The 21759-nt window shown below is 42.4% G+C and overlaps 1 protein-coding gene across 4 annotated transcripts in view; it reads right to left on the bottom strand.

The window, feature by feature from the left end:
* Positions 1-21759, bottom strand: part of TTC7A (tetratricopeptide repeat domain 7A) — a 265076-nt gene that overhangs the window by 201118 nt on the left and 42199 nt on the right. For all 4 annotated transcript variants that reach the window (XM_072140303.1, XM_072140306.1, XM_072140304.1 and 1 more), the window contains exons 6-7: positions 16387-16465; positions 367-530 (exon numbers count right to left, since the gene is read on the bottom strand). In XM_072140303.1, coding sequence (XP_071996404.1) covers positions 367-530; positions 16387-16465 — 243 coding nt within the window. The remainder of the gene's footprint in view (positions 1-366; positions 531-16386; positions 16466-21759) is intronic.

Raw genomic sequence — 21759 nt, 5'->3', positions numbered from 1 at the left:
ACAAATAACACTTATGGAGGCTTTATCTTTTGAATGTATGGACAAATCTAAAAAAAAAAATTAACACTAATATCAGACGTACTGGGACAATGATATGTAGAGATGAGAGACCCAATGTTTCCATTTCAGTTCAGGATTCGGGTTCGGCCTGTGCACCCCAGACATATTGCCAGATCGACAACTGAACACCCAATCCAGCAAACTGACGGCCAGAGCAACTACCCATGGCTATCATGGGCCAGGGTGACACCCTGGTATCCAATATTTTCTATTTCCTGATGGGAATAATACTATATTTATGTATATGTATAATTTGGATTTGACGGCATATACAAAAAAAAGACTGTGGTGCCCAAAAATTCTTACTTGTCTCCAGAATGGATCTGTGGTTTGTGACTGAGCATCTCATAAGGAAAAGAACTTTCACCTTTGTTCACCAAAAGTTCTGGTAAAGAATTTTTCAAGGGGCTCCAGTAGCACTTCTCGCTCAGTGAATGGAGCAGGACTTCGGCCAGCTGTCTGCTCGCTGCCTGGTAAGCAATAAAAGAGATATAACAACAGCAAAAAAATTAGGAAAATAAATGTAATGCAAGTGTAATCCCTCCGAGCGTGGAATAATCTGCTGTGCTCATTTACTGTGTGCAGGCAAATGATCATTATTAGAGATTTCTTTGTGTGGAATCTCAACCCCGTATAAGCCCCTAATAATAGCAGGTATATGAGATGATCAAATCCTGCTCAATGTTCAACACATGGTAATGGTTCCCGGCCAGGACAGGATGGATGGGAAAGAACACACAGCGCCTACGTTATATTCAATACTACTGCAAGCTAAATGCACAGAGCAGATAGGACAGATAGGTGATTGTTACCGCTGTATCTCTATATACTCTATGTATACCACCACCTGACCGATTATCTATACATCTAGACAATGGGCGGCACGGCGGCTGAGTGAGTAGCACTTCTGCCTTGCAGCACTGGAGTCCTGGGTTTGAATCCCACCCAGGTCAACATCTGCAAAGAGTTTGTATGTTCTCTCCGTGTTTGCGTGGGTTTCCTTCAGATCCTCCGGTTTCCTCCCACACTCTGTTTAGATTGTGAGCCCCATGGGGACAGGGACCAATTTGACATGTTTTGTGCAGCGCTGCGTAATCTGTGTGCGCTATATAAATAAAGAATTATTATTATTACAAAAATGTAGAAAAGAGAAGATTCTGCTCTCAAACTCTATCATCCTCACCCAGAAGCAGAATGGATGACCTTATACAACAGTACTGAAAAGCACTGCAGTGCCGTAAATAACATTTGCGGTAATATAGAAAACTTATTATTAGCTGCAGTTAAATGTATGTACAGGCAGTCCCTGGGTTATGTACAGATAGGTTCTTACGTTGAATTTGTATGTAAGTCAGAACTGTATATTTTATAATTGTAACGCCAGCCAAAATTTTTTTGGGTCTCTGTGACAATTGGATTTTGAAACTTTTGGATTGTCATAAGCACCAGGAATAACAATAAAGCTTCATTACAGACACCTGTGATAACTGTTACAGCTGATTATTGTAGCCTAAGGCTAAAGTACAAGAAATTACCAATATCCAGATGTCCGTTTGTAACTAGGGGTCGCCTGTAAGTCGGGTGTTTTTAAGTCGGGGACCGCCTGTATGCGATTTTGATTCTCTCTCACAGACTCTATAAGCAGCCTAGGTGACTTTAGAGAAGTACTTAAAAACACTTTAGTAAATAACATTTGGAGTGAGACTGAAAACTTTTTATAAGTTGTAGTTGAATGGATGAGTCACTACAAAAGCAGTATACAGGCGGTACCCTACTTAAGAACACTCGACTTACAGACAACCCATAGTTACAGACAGACCCCTCTGACCGCTTTCTGGATGCTTTACTATAGTCCCAGACTGCAATAATCAGCTATAAGGTGTCTGTAATGAAGCTTTATTGATAATCCTTGGTCCCATTACAGCAAAAAATGTTTAAAATCCAATTGTCACTGGGGCCAAAGTTTTTTTTAGTCTGGATCTACAATAATAAAATATACAGTTTCGACTTACATACAAATTTAATTTAACTTAAGAACAAACCTCCAGACCCGATCTTGTACGTAACCCGGGGACTGCCTGTAGATGACCTTATAAAGCAGTAGTAAAAAGCCTTTGTAATAAAATACGGTGATATAGATCTACATCCAGCTGCAAATAGCAGTAAGTTTTCTATTTCACCGGATTTTATTTACATTTTTTTTTACTACTGCTTTATAAAGTCACCGATTCTGCTTCTGGGGTGACAGTCAATTACAGCTTATAAAAAGTTTGCTATCTCACCCCAAATGTTATTTACTGCAGTGTTGTTTACAACAGATGAATAAGGTCAGTAATGTTACTCCTAGGTGAGTGAGAGACAGATAGAGACACACAGATAGACAGCTGCAGATAGAAGCAAGTTTTCTGTGTGTCTCTATTTGTCTCACACTCACCTAGGAGCAACATTACTGACCTTATTCATCTGCAGTAAACAACACTGCAGTAAATAACATTTAGAGTGAGTCAGAAAACTTTTTATAAGCTGTGGTTGAATGTAAGTGTCTTTGCTTCTTTCTCACTCACTCCAGAAGTAGCATAGGTGGACCTTATACAGCAGCAGTAGTAAAATATAATTGAGCGTCCGGTTAGAAAACTTATTGTAATCTGCAGCTGGATGTCCATATGTGTGTCTCTCGCTCACACAGAAGCAGCATTGGTGACTTTATACAGCAGTGCTGAACAGTACCTTAGTAAGGAGGGATTTTCCTCTGGTAAGATATGTTACCGCTGATTTATGCATAGTATATTACCTTGGCTACAGATGTTGTCATGACTTTTAGACTACCACTTCACTGCCTTCACACTTCCTTTTAATAAGGAATTTAGACTAGGCGAGAAATACTCATTTTATGTCAAGTACAACTTCAAGCCTCGATTCATCTGACAGGATTGGAATCACATATTCTTATAACTGCTGCCGGACCATCACGGTCGACCCGTATTCACACTTCAGTAAGTTTTCCAGAACAAATCTTGGTTCCTACCCAAAGCCTTTAATTTCAGATTTCAGCTCACAATGCAACCAAACTCAGAGCAGGTCACATCTGCGCTAAAACCTCCCTATAAGTGGCTTCTCTGCAACGTCCGTATTTGGAGACCAGATGCTCCCTAATGCACTGATGTGACCCATCAAGTGCCCGGGACAAAAGGGCGACATCATACTCCAGGTGTCCACTATTTTCTAGATGACAGATGAAGCACTGATTGTTTTTGTGGCCATACGGTGCGGAAACTGATGAAACACTGATAAAAATAAAAGCTAAATTTTGATTGGCTGCTGTAAGCAACTAGAACAGTCTTCAAAAAAGTAAAAGCCCTAAGTGGGTGCCAAGCAGGGGACTACGTCGGTCTTAGTATGAGACTATGAGCAGTACTGTATATCTAACGTTGCTATGTGTTTATCAGTGCCTTTGTCATCCCAGTATTTCTAGAAAAAGTAATTCATGATGAAACATTACATAATTCCCAAGTGTAGAGGTGATAATATTACTGGATTCTGTATAAAGGGATAACATATGCAGCTTAGTAGCAAATAATAGTCTGATGATATAGTACAGAAGGCAAATACTATACAGAAGCTTTGGTTTACTCAAGGTGTCCTCCCCCCCCTGCAAAGTTACATCATTTTATGAAAAATTAAAGCATGAAGTATAGAAAAATAGCGTCACAGACGGAAAAATAAAATATACGATATAGAAGGGTTAGACACAGAGACCTCTAAGACTCTCAGAAGATTGGGCCTATCCCCAGCACATATACAGGTCCAAGTGGTTGGGTCTCACAAAAGTAAGCAAGGGCTGAGTTTATACAGGCTGTTGTCCACCTTAAAAAAAAAAAAACTTTGTCGATCTCTCCAAATCCCTCCATTGAAATATTGACGAATATTGGTTTGACCAATGCCCACCCCTCCCCCAGCAATCAACTTTATCCACTGTTTGTATATGTTTTGACTAAGTTTGTTTGTTTTGACTAAGTTTCCTTTGATGACCAATTAATCAGACACTAAAGTGACAACCAATATGGTTGTACGCAAAGGGGTTGGCCACTTATATTAAGAGTCAACAAGGTTAAAATCCTAATGGGGTCAACGATTTATACTTATCCTGTTAAAGTTCACCAGGAGCCGTTTGTGAGATGTGAGTCACATGACCCCCAGGCAGCAGGACTCAGGACTTCCTGTTCCTGTATCCTTCAGGCTTCTGGTAGATGGAGGAGGCCGCACAGTCATTACTGTATGCACTCCCTCTTCTGCATAACCACTCCCATATTGGTGGTGGGCGGTGATGTCTTGGACACGCCTGTCCTACCACAGATATGGGAGTGGTTGTGACATAGGGGGGATGGGGAAGTGCTGACAGTTACTACTGCACGGCCTCCTCCATCGACCAGACAGGAAGTCACATTAAAGAGAACCCTTCAGGCAAATTAACCGCCTAAACTAAATATATTTCCATAAACTGCCATTAGAGAGCATTGCCTCTATCCCTTCATTGTCCCTCTACATGCCTGTAAACTTAAGCAATGAGGTCCTAAAGCTGTATGCAAATGACCTGTGAAATGTCCAATGAGTCATTATCATATTCAAGCTGTCCAGCATATTCATGAGTGGGAGGTACAGCCACACCCCCAGTGCTTGACTGACAGTCTGTATAATGGTGTGAGGTATAATGGTGTAATGGCTCCTCCATGTGCTTCCTGGTGTTGGCGCCCCCTGCAGCCTGTGTGTGTATGAGATACTCCTATACACATGACTGACAGCCTATATAATGGTGTGAGGTATAATGGTGTAATGGCTGCTCCATGTGCTTCCTTGTGCTGGCGCCCCCTGCAGCATGTGTGTGTATGAGATACTCCTATACACATGACTGACAGCCTGTATAATGGTGTGAGGTATAATGGTGTAACGGCTCCTCCATGAGCTTCCTTGTGCTGGCGCCCCCTGCAGCCTGTGTTTATGAGATACTCCTATATACATGACTGAAAGCCTATATAATGGTGTGAGGTATAATGGTGTAATGGCTCCTCCATGTGCTTCCTGGTGCTGGCGCCCCCTGCTGCCTGTGTGTATGAGATACTCCTATATACATGACTGACAGCCTGTATAATGGTGTGAGGTATAATGGTGTAATGACTCCTCCATGTGCTTCCTGGTGCTGGCGCCCCCTGCAGTCTGTGTGTATGACATACTCCTATACACATGACTGACAACCTGTATAATGATGTGAGGTATAATGGCTCCTCCATGTGCTTCCTGGTGCTGGCGCCCCCTGCGGCCTTTGTGTATGAGCTACTGCTATACACATGACTGACAGCCTGTATAATGGTGTTAGGTATAATGGTGTAAAGGCTCCTCCATGTACTTCCTGGTGCCGGCGCCCCCTGCTGCCTGTGTGTATGAGATACTCCTATACACATGACTGACAGCCTGTATAATGATGTGAGGTATAATGGCTCCTCCATGTGCTTCCTGGTGCTGGCGCCCCCTGCGGCCTTTGTGTATGAGATACTGCTATACACATGACTGACAGCCTATATAATGGTGTTAGGTATAATGGTGTAATGGCTCCTCCATGTGCTCCCTGGTGCTGGCGCCCCCTGCAGCCTGTGTGTGTATAGGAGAGATACAACAGCTCCAGGCAGCCACATATAGCAGAACATCTCAGGTACTTGTGTAGCTGATGTCTGTGTCTCACACATGTGTATTAGGAGGGAGAGCATGTCAGCAGATAAAGCACAGACACTAGCAATGCTTTACTATACATTACACACAGACATGAGCAGTGGGAGGAGAGGGGAGGGGTAAGAGGAGTTACATCACTGCCTCTGACCATGTGACCAGCCTCTTTTACATAATAAAGAAAAGATGATTTTATAATGATTAATGTATGAAATAACAAGATAAAGGCTGGGATTGATCCTTGTGATCTGCTCCAATAGGTAGTGGTGACTAGTGACAGGATTTAAAGGACACCTGTCATCAGGTCACTGAGTCCTGTATGGAGTCCCATGGCTCCCAGTAAACTTTATCAGGGTAAGGGTATAGGGTATAATATGGGTGGCCCCATTAGGGTCTTATACTTACCCCTTTAAGAAGACATAATATTGTGATATATGGAAGATTTTTGGAATATATATTTTTAAAGTCTATGGAATGTAAAGTTGCATTGATGAAACCTGATATATTTTTGTGTGCGGTATATACGTATACATGTCGCTGGTTATCAGGACAGGAGCGCCACACACAGCAGCATATGCTCAGTTGGCAGTGGGAAAAAAAATCTATTAGATTATGTTCCTGTTTTACCGCACAATCTGTTCCATAATTATAATGCTTTGGACTGGGTTGATATTAAAGAACTCATCGCAAACCTAGGACACATCTGCTTAGGTCTGTAAGGGGGGTTTAGGCAGCTGTCTGTAAACAATAATGTGCTCTGCTTATGACAGCAAGCAGAGGTTGTGCAAATAGTGGAAAACTGGAAAACAAAGTATAATGGCGAATGGTTGTGACCCAGGTATTGACAGATTCTCCCTTAAGAAAATCTGTGTCAAATACAACCATGTGATCTAATCCTAATGCTACCATTTAATTTTCTGCAAAAAGGGCACAGAAACTGTAAAAAGAATCAAAATCCTGTGGGATTGGAAGAAAATAAAAGCCCAAGTTGTTTAATTTTTGGGGGGTTTTTTCCTATTCATTATGCGGGTCAGTAAGACTAAGAAAATATTGCACTATTTTACTCCCGTTACTATTTTATACTTCTGTGTGCAGATTTGTGTCATTATTTAAAGGGCACCTGTCACCAGGGACCTAATTTTTCACTAAAGAGAGGTTGCAGAAGCCTGTTACACCTGCAGCGCAAATCTGCCTCTCTGCCTTTCCTAAGCATTTGCATTACAATATAATTGTGTGTTATAACTTATCTTGCTCCCTGACAAAATCCTGGGGTAGTCACAGGGGCTGGACTTTTCACAGGGGTGTGGATGCATTTCAAAAAACAACATGTGCCTTGTCTGTGTTACTCACTCCTCAGAGCTTGGCCCCACCTTAGTGCTCCTGTCTAGCTCCACCTCCTGCTTCTTCTCAGAGGTAACTGCCTGGTCAGCCTGACATCAGTGGGGGAGGGACAAGCTGTACAGGAGCACAAACACGGAGGCAGCCTGCAGCTCAAACAGGTCACATGTTGTTTTTTTTAAATGCATCCAAACCAAAGTCCAGCCCCTGTGACTACTCCAGGATTTTGTCAGGATGCAAGAGCAAGTTATAACACACAATTATATTGTAATGCAAATGCTTAGAAAAGGCAGAGAGGCAGATGTGCACTGCAGGTGTGATGGGCTTTTAGAATCTGTGTTTAGTGAAAAATGAGGTCCCTGGTGACAGGTTCCCTTTAAGTGGCTTTAATGTAGAATATTAGATACTTTAAACTGCTATACAACTAAGCTGCAGTCTACACCAAAATTCGAAAATTATTACTATGCCCTGCCACGGGCAAGGTACAACGGTAATATGGGCAGGGCTGTGGAGTCTGAGTCATGGAGTTGGTGACCATTTTGGTGGAGTCGAGTCTTAATAAAAGGGACCAACTACAGAAATATTAAAATGATAAAAAATTATGAAATTTCCCTTGAACAAAATCTACCATCAAAATCAGGCAGAGTAAACCATGGACACTTATTCATAGATCCAGGCACCGTGACTGTGGTAATCTTCTTATATGTGTTATCCATTATGGGAGCGAGAAAATGCTCCTTCACACTAACAGCCTGTGTAAATACAGCATAGAGGGGCTAGGGTAGCTCTTCTGTCTCATTAGAATAATTTTCAAAGTTGATTTTAGAAGGAAGGAGGTCATGCATAACAAATATAAGAAGATTACCACAGACACAGTGGGGGTCATTTACTAAGGGTCCGATTCGCGTTTTCCCGACGTGTTACCCGAATATTTCCGATTTGCGCCGATTTTCCCTGAATTGCCCCGGGATTTTGGCGCACGCGATCGGATTGTGGCGCATCGGCGCTGGCATGCACGCGACGGAAATCGGGGGGCGTGGCCGAACGAAAACCCGACGTATTCGGAAAACCTGCCGCATTTAAAAACCGAAATTGTATCGCTTGGGACGCGCTTACCCTCACCTGGTCCAGCTCGGTGTATTCCGGCGCGTTCAGTTGATTTTCAGCGCAGCAGTGCCACCTGGTGGATGGCGGAGGAACTACCTTCATAAATCCCGTCCGGACCCGAATCCTGTTCAGAGAACGCGCCGCTGGATCGCGAATGGGCCGGGTAAATAAATCTGCTCCAGTGTCTGGATCTATGAGTAAGTGCCCCTGGTTTATCATGATGGATTTTAAATGTCTGTTCTGTTCCTGGTCTACAGATTTAGGCCAGTGGTGTATAACACACATTATCAGACTGCTTACCTTTAAGGGACTACACCAGTAACCAGCACGCTATATGCACCAACAAACAGAGTAAAACAAAAAATGCCACCAGAGGAATTTTAATTACCAATGTATAGCAATAACTAGCCCCCAGGAACCAAATACTGCATTGAGAGCAGACAAAATTGTGGAGACCCCAGAGCAAATAATAATAGTAGACAATAATAATGTGGCCTCTTCTCATCCCTGCTCCACACTGTGGCTTTTTCCATCAGGACTCGGAGCAGAGCTGTGCCAGGAGCAGGAGAGGACCCGAGAGCAGTACAGTACAGTGGACAAGTACTTACCACTTCTAGGTCCTCTCCTGCTCCAGAGACCACTCTGCTCTGGGTCCTGATGCCGGCGGATACAACCAGCATCGGGAGACCGAGAGAAACGGCAGGAGAGGACCCAGGCGAAGTGAGGACTTCTCATCCGCACTCACCACTACCCGGCCTTCAGCACCAATGAACACTTCTTCCAGGTATGGAAGCTCTCATTTGACCGTCAGCAGGAAGTGGACCACAACTAGAGGGTTGACAGGCCACGGGTTGTGCACCCCCTTTTTTTGGGGTTTTGTTTCTAAAGCTTCAGCTTGCTAGTGAAAAGCGAGATTTCTGAACTACCATTTCTAGTCAAGTAGCACTGGATACATGACAAAGGTCTCTATCTCTTTATGAGCAGATAATGGACATCATCTCTTCCTCCCTCGCCGTCCTTGTCCCGCGTCCTCCAGGCCATTTTACCTTTGTGCTTTCATGTTTGCAAATGACAGAAAACTGGGACAAGAGAGCACATCCTCTATGGCTTCATGGCATGTGTGCACAAAGCAAAGCGCCTCCAGATTTTGCTGTTATTATTCAATATTATTCTATCGCATCAACATGACATTTTTTAGGCAGCTCTCCCCCCCCCCCCCCTCTTCCCTCTTTAGGTCTCGATTCTGCTACTGCATTTCCATGGCCTAAAATAAGAGAAAGAAATCTGTATGATGATCCGGGTAAGATACTGAAGTAACATAGGCCTTAAAGGCCTAGAAGTGAAAAACAGGAAAGAAAAAATTCTATGAGCTCCTACAACAACGTAGTAGAAATCTAAGAATAAACAAAAGGAGAAAAGCGTCCTTCGGCACCAGCTTGAGTAAAAATCTTGAACGTTTATTAGTATCAAAAAAGAGTGGTTAAAATCGAAAACATAGTGAAAAAGTAACAAAACATGATAAAAACATGTTTGTACAAACAGGACTGGGTAGTAGAAATCTGGTCCTCTGGTTACAAAGGAATAGAAACTGACCCATCCAGCTGATCAACTGGGGTCCAATTCCTAAAGCCCACCAGAGATCTGATGGCATCACTCATGGAGATCTGAGACCTCTTAAATTCCATATTCAGGCCACCGCAAGGAATGTGGTGGTCAAATCTATGGAATTCTATGTAATATAAGGTCAGGCCAGATGGATTAGAGACCACTGATACATAGCTCTGGCTTACAGAGGAGATCACAATCAAATGAAGGACCCCCCACCCTTTACAACATTCCAAAATAGGGCAGTTGGGGACTTTATAAAACAACCTGTTAAATTGTGGATCTTGACATCACAATGGCAGGTAGTGGTGAAAAATTAAAAAGAAAACCCCCCTGTTAGAAACCTGCTAAACCCCTTCCTGATCCAGCACCACTGCCCTAGTGCTCCTCACTGGTGTCTTTGTTTAGAATGATGACATCACATCGGTGACATGTGATCACTGCTCTCATTGGTGATCTCAGTACATACAGACTTTTGGGGGGGAGCATGAAAGTGGTGCTGGAATCAACAAAAAAGTAAAAATTGTATTCTGATTTTACACAAATACTATTGAAGAGAGTTTAGCCAAAGTTTTGACGTTAGTGGCAGCCTTGGAGAGAAATGTTATTAGAGCTGTGAAAAATGCATTTACAGATGTGCTCAAAAGTTTAGATACCCCTGTACAATGTTGGCTTTCTTGGCCTTTTTTTAGACAATATGAATAATAAAACGAAAACTTTTTTCACTTATGGTTGGATGGATCTACTGTGTTTTCTCATGAGCGGAAAAAAAGTTTTTTGTGTTATCATTTATATGCACTAAAAAAAAAAAAAAGGCCAAGAAATTCAAAATTCTGCAGGGGTATGTCAACTTCTGAGCAAAACTATGAGGCAGATTTACTTACTTGGTCCATTCGCGATCCAGAGGCGCGTTCTCTGCGGTGGATTCGGGTCCGGCCGGGATTTATTAAGGCAGTTCCTCCGACATCCACCAGGTGGCGCTGCTGCGCTGAAGAGCATCGGAACGCACTCAAGTTTACCGGCCTATTCCTAGAGAAGGTAAGTGCAAGCTCCGCAACACTTTTCTTTTTTTAAATGAGGCGGTTTTTCCGAGTCCGTCGGGTTTTCGTTCGGCCACGGCCCCCGATTTCCGTCGCGTGCATGCCAGCGCCGATGCGCCACAATCCGATCGCGTGCGCCAAAATCCCGGGGCAATTCAGGGGAAATCGGCGCAAAACGGAAATATTTGGGTAACACGTCGGGAAAACGCGAATCGGGCCCTTAGTAAATGACCCCCTATATGTTCCAGGTTTATTGCTGGACAGCTCCTTTCATATGCTCTGAGTGATTGCTGTATTACCCAACCAGAAGCCTTATAAAGGTTAAACTTTGTGGGCAGTTTAATGCAGAGAGCTAAGAGAACAGCAGAGTGAGGAGTCTCCCCCAGTGTGTCAAGTAGTGGAATCTAACTTCATTTTTCACAGTCCTGCTGCTACTAACAACATGGCCAAAGATATGATTATATAGATCACCAGGAGCAATACCTAACACTGGCTTTAGAGAGGAGAGGAGGAGAGGCTCCGGAGCAAAGAGCTAAGAGCACAACAGTGTGAAACAAAGCTACAAACCTGGAATGTAAATCAATTTTTCATAGTCCTGCTGCTACTAACAAAACACACAAAGGTATGATTACAAAGATCTTCAGGGACAATACCTAACAACGTCTGTTACTTTGTATAGTCAAAACAGCTGGTAGTTTTTAATAATCACCTCCCCATTAATTAAAAAAATAATAAGCCTATGAGGGCATGGAGTGGGGGGGGGGGGTATCACAGGCTCAAAATGAAAGCCACATGCAAGTTATTAATAAGCTGTGATGTTTACAGTATATATGCAATTCATTTATTGAAAGGTCTGATTCTCAGCTCATTAATGAGCCACATAGAAGTGGATCCTGTCCCGCTATACACAGAACGCTCTCTCATCCGCACATCATGACATTATCCCCCCCCGAAAGATGACAGAACTGCTGACAATGAGCGCAGGAGGCGTCACGTAACACACAATGTAAGATTCTGCTCGGGGACACATTAATGCTACACAAGAGCGGACGTCACATAATTAGTACGAAAACGAGAGGCTGCAGTCAGTGCAAGTAACGGATAAAGGGGAAATGTCCATCTCATAGCCCGAGGCTGCGCCATTACTACAGGATCAGCAGATTAACAAACGTATTAGCACAGACTAACTGTTCCACTCAAAGACATGTTCATTTATTCTTAAGGATTTCCACTAAATAGATACATTAAAGGGAATGGTTTTATGTTAAAAATATTTTTCAAAGAATTTGAATAATTATTTTATATATCTATAGTTAATAACATGTTCCATATCCTGACATATTATAATAATAACAATGGATGATGTCACAGCTTATCTCCTCCCCCTCCCTGTACAATGACCTCTATATAGATGACACTGACCTATCATTACATCACTACTGACAATAGATGATGTCACAGCTTATCTCCTCCCCCTCCCTGTACAATGTCCTCTATATAGATAACACTGACCCATCATTACATCACTACTGACAATAGATGATGTCACAGCTTATCTCCTCCCCCCTCCCTGTACAACGACCTCTATATAGATAACACTGACCCATCATTACATCACTACTGACAATAGATGATGTCACAGCTTATCTCCTCCCCTCCCTGTACAATGTCCTCTATATAGATAATACTGACCCATCATTACACCACTACTGACAATAGATGATGTCACAGCTTATCTCCTCCCCCTCCTGTACAATGACCTCTATATAGATAACACTGACCCATCATTACATCACTACTGACAATAGATGATGTCACAGCTTATCTACTCCTCCTCCCTGTACAATGTCCTCTATATAGATAACACTGACCCATCATTACATCACTACTGACAATAGATGATGTCACAGCTTATCTCCTCCCCCTCCCTGTACATTGACCTCTATATAGATAACACTGACCCATCATTACGTCACTACTGACAATAGATGATGTCACAGCTTATCTCCTCCCCCTCCCTGTACAATGTCCTCTATATAGATAACACTGACCCATCATTACATCACTACTGACAATAGATGATGTCACAGCTTATCTCCCCCCTCCCTGTACAATGACCTCTATATAGATAACACTGACCCATCATTACATCACTACTGACAATATATGATGTCACAGCTTAACCCCTCCCCCTCACTGTACAATGGCCTCTATACAGATAACACTGACCCATCACTACTGACATTAGATGATGTCACAGCTTATCTACTCCGCCTCGCTGTATAATGACCTCTATAAAGATAACACTGACCCATCATTACATCACTACTGACAATAAATGATGTCACAGCTTATCTCTTCCCCCTCCCTGTACAATGACCTCTATATAGATAACACTGACCCATCATTACATCACTACTGACAATAGATGATGTCACAGCTTATCTCCTCCTCCTCCCTGTAAAATGACCTCTATATAGATAACACTGACCCATCATTACATCACTACTGACAATAGATGATGTCACAGCTTATCTCCTCCCCCTTCCTGTACAATGACCTCTATATAGATAACACTGACCCATCATTACATCACTACTGACAATAGATGATGTCACAGCTTATCTCCTCCCCCTTCCTGTACAATGACCTCTATATAGATAACACTGATCCATCATTACATCACTACTGACAATAGATGATGTCACAGCTTATCCCCTCCCCCTCCCTGTACAATGACCTCTATATAGATAACACTGACCCATCATTACATCACTACTGACAATAGATCATGTCACAGCTTATCTCCCCCCCCCCCCTGTACTATGACCTCTATATAGATAACACTGACCCATCATTACATCACTACTGACAATAGATGATGTCACAGCTTATCTCCTCTATCATCTTTGGGTTGGGGTGTTGCCTTAAAACATGGGCACATTTTCATTTTGTTTACTTTGTTCGAAGTAGACCCCATATTTCTATACTGCTGTGCGCTATGCTCAATCCCCTCTCTTCTGTGCGTCACTGGTATAATATTTAACTAGACAATCAGAGGGGAGGGGCTGTGGAGCAACGCATTGCAGGGAGCTAAGGGCACAACAGTGTGAGGACATTTCAGTCTTGCAATATGATGCTATTTTTCATAGTCCTGTTGCTAGAAACAATACACCCCAATATATTTGCATCAATGTCTTTGGGGCTGCTACATAACATCGTCTGCACTTTTACTTGGTAAAAACTGCTGACAGATCCCCTTTAAAGAACATTTCTCATTTAATAATTTAATGTCCCATCTACACGCAGTCAAACACTGTGAAGTAGGAGCGTACGCCACACATGGGCACCTATATGTAATATATGTCATCTCCCATCATAGTAACCGCACTACATAAGAGGCTAATGCACCCATGTGTGCTGCTAATGGCCTGCACACATTTCAGTCCGACCTGTGATGTCACGTCCTCATTTAACGCATCATTTAACTTCCCAGCTTAACCTTATTTGTATTGGACACATTTAGCTAATGTAGGAAACAAACATACTTTACATGATGGATGGCTGACGCATGGCTACAGCCTGCTCCATTTACATTGAAGGCAGTCGGAGACGGGAGAGAGCGCTCGGGTACCTGCCGAGACTGACAGACCTTATTACATACAACCGCAACAGGGTTCATTTAAAGGGGAAGTACAAAAAATGTACAAAAAACTATGTACAATAACATCTGCAATCCCTCTGCTCTATGTATATAAACTGTACTTAAAGGGGTTTTCCCATCAAACAAGTTAGGCCTTATCCCGTTAGGCCCTATTGCTGATCATGGGAGACTCATTAATGACACCCCCACAGATGATGAGAACAGGGGGGGTCCAATGGGGTAGTGAATTAATACACCTTATTAACCGCAATTTCTTGCAGTGCGCATCAATTTGCAAACATTTCTGTGCTTTTTATGGCAGAAAATTGGAGTAGAAGCTCTGATAGGGCAGTACAGTGACTCAGTGGTTAGCATTATAGCCTTGCAGCGCTGGGAACCTGGGTTCAAGTCCCAGGGTCAACATCTGTAAAGAGTTTGTATGTTCTCTCCGTGTTTGTATGGGTTTCCGCCGGGTCCTCCGGTTTCCTCCCACACTCCAAAACATACTGGTAGGATGATTAGATTGTGAGCCCCATTGGGGACAGGGACCGATTTGGCAAACTCTGTGCAGCGCTGCGTAATTTGTAGGTGCTATATGAAGAAAGGATTTATTATTATTGATAAATCTCCCCCATAGACTGTAGGACCCTTATTCCTTTTGACCAAGTTACTCTGTGATACCTTTATTTATTGCCCCCCCCCCTCCCACCATGATCTGTACATTGTTTATATAGCGTTGATATTTGACAGCAAAGTTTTAAATATTATTATTGTCATTAAAGAAGTCATCAGTATACAAATAATTAATCCAAAAACCATCAAAATATTTGTTTTTCTTTTCTTTTTCCACCCATCAAATAAATTTAAGTTAAAAATGAAACTAATTAAAGGGACGTCAAAATTTGCCTTTACCATTGGCCCCAGAATTGAGGCCGGCACCACAAGATTGTGCTCAATTTGTGAAAAACAGAACGTACTTTGATGGGATTCACGGATGGAGTATAATGCTGGGGATGACTCATCTCTTGAAAGTGATATTTGATGCACAAATTCCCGTGGGGTGTCGACCTATATACTTATCTCAGTCCTCACCTCTGCTCGAGAGTGGCTCCTTACATCAACCATCCTCTGTTAGTTCAGATGGGGTGTTGCACATTTGGAAGTACTTAAAAGTACATGCTGCTGAGTCAGGGTGGAGTTAAAAGAGCATCTCCATTCTGTAGCTTCACAGGCTGTTACACTGTGCAGAAACACGTTCCATTGTGTGCTGAAACATCCTGTGCTGCTGTGAGATTACATCCGGCAGAGGGAGTGGGGAGGTGCTGAGGAAGCAGGAAGGAGGGTGAGAAGTGCTCCTGCACAGTGTAACAGTCTGTGCAGCTACAGGGAGGGAGGGACTCTGGTAACGCTGGTATTGATTTTAGAAGGAAGGAGGCCATGGATAACAAATATAAGAAGATTACCACAGTCACGGTGCCTGGATCTATGAGTAATGTCCCTGGTTTATCATGATGGATTTTGATGGTAGATTTTCTTTAAAGGAAACCTACCACCACAAATCTACCTATAAAGATAGATTGGGTGGTAGGTGGATCAATGGGACGTGAGGATAAAAAGTGTGGGGACGTGAGGATTAGCCCTTAAAAGGGCTATCCTCACGTCCCATTGATCCACCTAACACCCAATCTACCTTTATAGGTAGATTTGTGGTGGTAGGTGCCCTTTAAGCACTGATTAATATTTAGCTCTAAAAAGTTCTGCCATATTCAGAAAGTTCTACCTTAGTCAATTTAAGAAGAATAAACTAAATATAGAAAATAATAAAACATGTAGAGCGTAACAGAAGTCAAGGAGTAAAACACACTGTCGTCTTACCATCTTGAAGGCCTGAGATGCCTTTGTCTCCACAACCCGTAAAACATCCCGAAGCTCTTTGATTCCCTTTAAAATATTACTGTAAAATAAAAACACATTTTTTTTTTACAGATCCCATATTTCATATTAAAAAAAAAAAAAAAACATCACATCGGAAGAAAAAACAGTCAAAATTTAAAAACAAGTAAATGAAAAACAAAAACGAAAAAAAAAAAACTTTAAGGACATCTACCACCAGGATGAAGGATTGTAGACTAAGCACACTGACATACACTGGCAGGATCTGCTCTTTGTTAAGCTTCTTATGCTCTGGTTCAATGAAAAAAAGGCTTTAAAAATTATGCAAATTAGCCTGAGGAGCTCTAGGCTCTATTAACAGGACCGGAGCCCCTCAGGATCATTTGCATAATTTGTAAAGCCTTTTTTTTTTTGTAAACACCAGGGAATAAGAAGCTAAAAGATGAGCAGATCCTGCCAGAGGGAGCACACACCAGTATGTCAGGGTGCTTGGTTTACAATACTTCATCCTGGTGGTAGATGTCCTTTAACTACAGGTCTCATTTTTCCAAGGAAGTTGTTTCCGGAAATCCTCTACTTTTGCATTAAGTTTATGTGTAAACAGAATACAGGTGGTCCCCTACTTAAGAACACTCGACTTACATACGACCCCTAGTTACAAACGGACCCCTGGATATTGGTAATTTATTGTTCTTTAGCCCTAGGCTACAATAATCAGCTATAACAGTTATCACAGGAGTCTGTAATGAAGCTTTAGTGTTACTCCTGGTTCTTATGACAATCCAACATTTTTAAAATCCAATTGTCACAGAGACCAAAAAAGTTCTGTCTGGGATTACAATGATAAAATATACAGTTCCGACTTACATACAAACTCAACTTAAGAACAAACCTACAGACCCTATCTTGTATGTAACCCGGGGACTGCCTGTATCTCTATTTGTCTTTAAAAAACTTAAAAAAATCAATAACAATTTTTTTTTAAATGGTAAATGTAGTAATGGAAAACGCCACTCATGTTGTTAGTCCATTTAAACTGTAACTTCAGACAAAGAAAATGTATCACCAATATGTTGAGTTACATATCTCATGTCATTGCCTCCGATCAATGTATTTGTTGTTTTGTTTGTTTTTTTTTTAATCTGTTCTTCCCCAGGAAGTTTCTATGTGAATCAGCTCATTCTAGCCAAAGGGGCGGTAACCTTTTATTTCCTCGGGGGGTGTGTCTCTTTGTGCTAAGGAGAGAAATAAAAGGTTACCGCCCTCTTGGCAAATATGAGCTAATTCACATGTAAACGTATGATGGCCATATCCTATGAATGGGTGGACAAATTTACCAAAACCAAAAACAAACACCAGATTAATGAGAGATAATGTAGTCAACAATTTCAACCGCCTTTTATAAATTTGGAACAATAATCATTTTCTATACACTTTTAATAGATATATAAAAGTGCCTTAAAGGGGTGTGCTACGATAAACAATTATTCCTTATTCCCTACATGATTGCTATGAGATAAGTGTAGATAAAGGGGGTTAGATAATGGGGGTCATTTACTAAGGGCCCGATTCGCGTTTTCCCGACGTGTTACCCGAATATTTCCGATTTGCGCCGGTTTCCCCTGAATTGCCCCGGGATTTTGGCGCACGCGATCGGATTGTGGCGCATCGGCACTGGCATGCACGCAACGGAAATCAGGGGGCGTGGCCGAACGAAAACCCGACGGATTCGAAAAACCGCCGCATTTAAAACAAAAAATGTGTCGCGGAGCTTGCACTTACCTTCACTCAGCCCGGCTCGGTGTATTCCAGTGCGTTCCAGAGAACTTCAGCGCAGCAGCGCCACCTGGTGGACGTCGGAGGAACTGCCTTAATAAATCTCGGCCGGACCCGAATCCACCGCAGAGAAAGCGCCGCTGGATCGCGAATGGACCGGGTAAGTAAATCTGCCCCAATAAGTCTTGATTATGACAAATCCCTTAAAACACATTCATTCGGGTCAAACTTTCAGACCCCATTTTAGCCTCAGAACTCTGGCGGATTAGCAGAATGAAGGGCACAGATACAGCGCCATATACACAGGTGTGGCTGTGCATGGTACTGCAGTTGGGTTACAATTACTTCAATAGGACTAAGCTGCCACTCAAGGCACTTCTGCCTCTACATACAAAGCACTGCACCTCTGGACTCTTCATTATGCCAATAGGGGGTCACACTTAAAAAAAAAAAAAACCTCTAATTTGAGGACACAGGCCTAGGATACAGCCCACCAGGGACTCTAAAAGCCATAAAAAGCTATAAACACAGTACAGGAACAGATTATCCATAAAGTGTGTAAAATGTCACTTCTTTGGGTAGGCACTTATCCGGCGGTAGGTGAGTATGTCCTTCTCTAATGTGTACATGGCCAAATATTGACAGAAGGGCGAAGGCCGTGCAGCAGGAAATTGGTTTGCGATGAATATTTCAGAGAGGCTTTTGCTTTTAGCCGATTTAAATAATTAAACAGGTGGAGTTAACACTCATTACAAGACTGACATTACAATATAAACAGATGGCGAAACGGGCAGGAGCGCTGTCATGTATCCAGGGAAGAGGGGCTCCTAGCACATCCATGAAATATACAAGCAGATGAAGGCCCGCTTAAAGGGGATGTCTGGTGGTTTAAAAAAAAAAATTATAGAATAAAAAAAATAAAATTCCATATTCAATAAAATCCATCCCATTTTTCCATTGCCATGGTACCCGCTCTACTTTGCTTGACTTCCAGGACCAGAGAAGATCTGCTCAGCCCCTCCTGCTCTATAACATGCTGCCTGCAGATAGGACACTATGTACAATCTGATCAGCTCCTCCTGCTCTATAACCTGCTGCCTGCAGATAGGACACTATGTACAATCCTCTCAGCTCATCCTGCTCTATAACATGTTGCCTGCAGATAGGATACTATAATAGGACACTATATACAATCTTCTCAGTTACTCCTCCTCTATAACATGCTGTCTGAAGATAGGACACTATGTATAATCTGCTCAGCTCCTCCTGCTCTATAACATGCTACCTAGATAGGACACTATATAGAATATGATCAGCTCCTCCTGCTCTATAACATGCTGCCTGCAGATAGGACACTATATACATTCTTCTCAGTTCATCCTGCTCTATAACATGCTGCCTGCATATAGGATACTATATACATTCTTCTCAGTTCATCCTGCTCTATAAATGCTGCCTGCAGATAGGACACTATATACATTCTTCTCAGTTCATCCTGCTCTATAACATGCTGCCTATCAGTGTCCTATCGTTAGACGTTATACAATTTTATTAGTTTAAACTCAACTGAAACTCAAGCATCTGGAAATACTATGAGAATACGCCACCAATGGATCTGTGATGTGATGTACAAGAATTCAAAGCAGTAAATGAACATGTGCATTACATAGTTTTTCCACTAGGTGCCACTCAAGTTAGTGAACATTTTTAGTTTACATGTTTCCTGTGAGCAGCACAGTCACCATGTGGCCAAAAACCTTCCTGAGAACAAATCAAAGGTTTTAATTAAAGAGAATCTGTCACCAGAGCTCATCTTCCTTTAACCCTGTATTTTTCTATCCTTTGTTATTCCTCCTGAAAATGTATGAAATACTGGATAACTGGGTGTTACAATGTGTTCCTGCACAGTATGAAACTGGAAGCACTAAAACAAGTTTCAGAATGTCCTGGAACAATCCAGGTTCTCAGTTTATGCCAGAATTTCCAAAAGGAATAATAGAGGAACAAACTAAAGCAGAAAAGCTCCACAATTGTTTATTTTATGATAAAGCATTTACCAAATTAGACATGTCAGGAGAGCAGACTAGGCCTCAATAAAGAAGCTAGTATGATAGGTAATGGCTTTACTTTTCTAAATTTTTCCTTACTTGTAGCAACATGGAACGTGGCCGCCATCTGATCGCTCAATGGGGGTCATTAACTAAGGGCACGAATAGCGGTTTTCCGTCGGGTTACCTGAATATTACCGCTTTGTGCCGATTTTGCCTGAATTGTTCCGGGTTTTTGGCGCACGCGATCGGATTGTTGCGCATCGGCGCCGGCAAGCACGCGACAGAAATCAGGGGTGTGGCCGTCGGAAAACTCGACGGATTTGGAAAAACCGCCGTATTTAAAAAAAAAAGGTGTCGCTTGACACGCGCTTAGCAACGGGTCGTGAACTCCGACGGACTTCAGCGCGGCAGCGACACCTGGTGGACATCGGGCGCACTACCTTAGTGAATTGCGGGAAGACCCGAATCCTCCACAGAGAACGCGCCGCTGGATCACGACAGGACCGGGTAAGTAAATCTGCCCCAGTGTCTATAGTGAAAAACTGCACATAAATGATATAAACTGGAGATGATTTCACAAATACATGCATCAGGCAGCGCATGCTGAACAACAAGGAGGTTATATAAAGCAAGTAAATGTGACAGACTGCAATCCAATGATTTGCATGAGCAAAGTGCACCCTCTAGTGTCTGACTGCTATAACTGCAAGATTACACATTGCAAATCAAAAATCCACTAGAATAATACTGTATCTCCTCCCAATAAAAAATGGGACATTTACTGAAACGCAATCGGTCACCAGATGAGAAGCCCTAAACCAGAGGGGAGAGCCCCAATAAGAAGGAACCCGGCCATTGCTTTCAGAAGTTTTATTCTGCTGGAGAGTATTTAAAGCCGGAGAGTTTTACAAAACTTCTGAAAACTTTCAAAGGGACGGAAGTGATCAGATTTAGGGTCCTAAATCTCATCTGCTGGTTTAGGGACCCTAAAGCTGATGACAGGTTCCCTTTAATATAGGCAGCTTTTTCCATTACTCATCGTAACGTGAGAAATCAGGATAGGAAACCAGTCTCATACAGGGAGGTGTCAAACACCTGGAACAAGGCCCAGCGCTAGGGTGCTAGAGGGGCCCACAAGGGCACCGGGAAAAATGTTTTGACCCCTCCGGATCAATTGTACCAGTGTCGCTTTAAGACAAATGATCATAGAGGCAAAATCCAAAACTCCTTTCCATCTCATATTTATCTCCTATGAGAATGCTCAACTACCATACAGCTGAATGAAGCGGCAGGGCGCATGCTCATCCCACCACTCCACCCACTAATGAGATCCGGACCCCCATTCTCTAGATTGCTAGAGGTCCTATTCTTGTGATCAATGGGGGTCCCATTAGCTGGACCCTCATCAGTAATCTTGCTATCCCATATCCTGTTGATCAAGGATATCTTAGATGTCTAGGACAACCCCTTTAAAAACGAGCTTTATAATCTCCGGCCACCTTGTTTTAGAGAAATGAACTGATTTAAC

Source organism: Engystomops pustulosus, chromosome 3 (assembly GCF_040894005.1).
Source record: "Engystomops pustulosus chromosome 3, aEngPut4.maternal, whole genome shotgun sequence".
NCBI lineage: Eukaryota > Metazoa > Chordata > Amphibia > Anura > Leptodactylidae > Engystomops > Engystomops pustulosus.
This window is presented reverse-complemented; position numbering and strand designations above follow the sequence as displayed.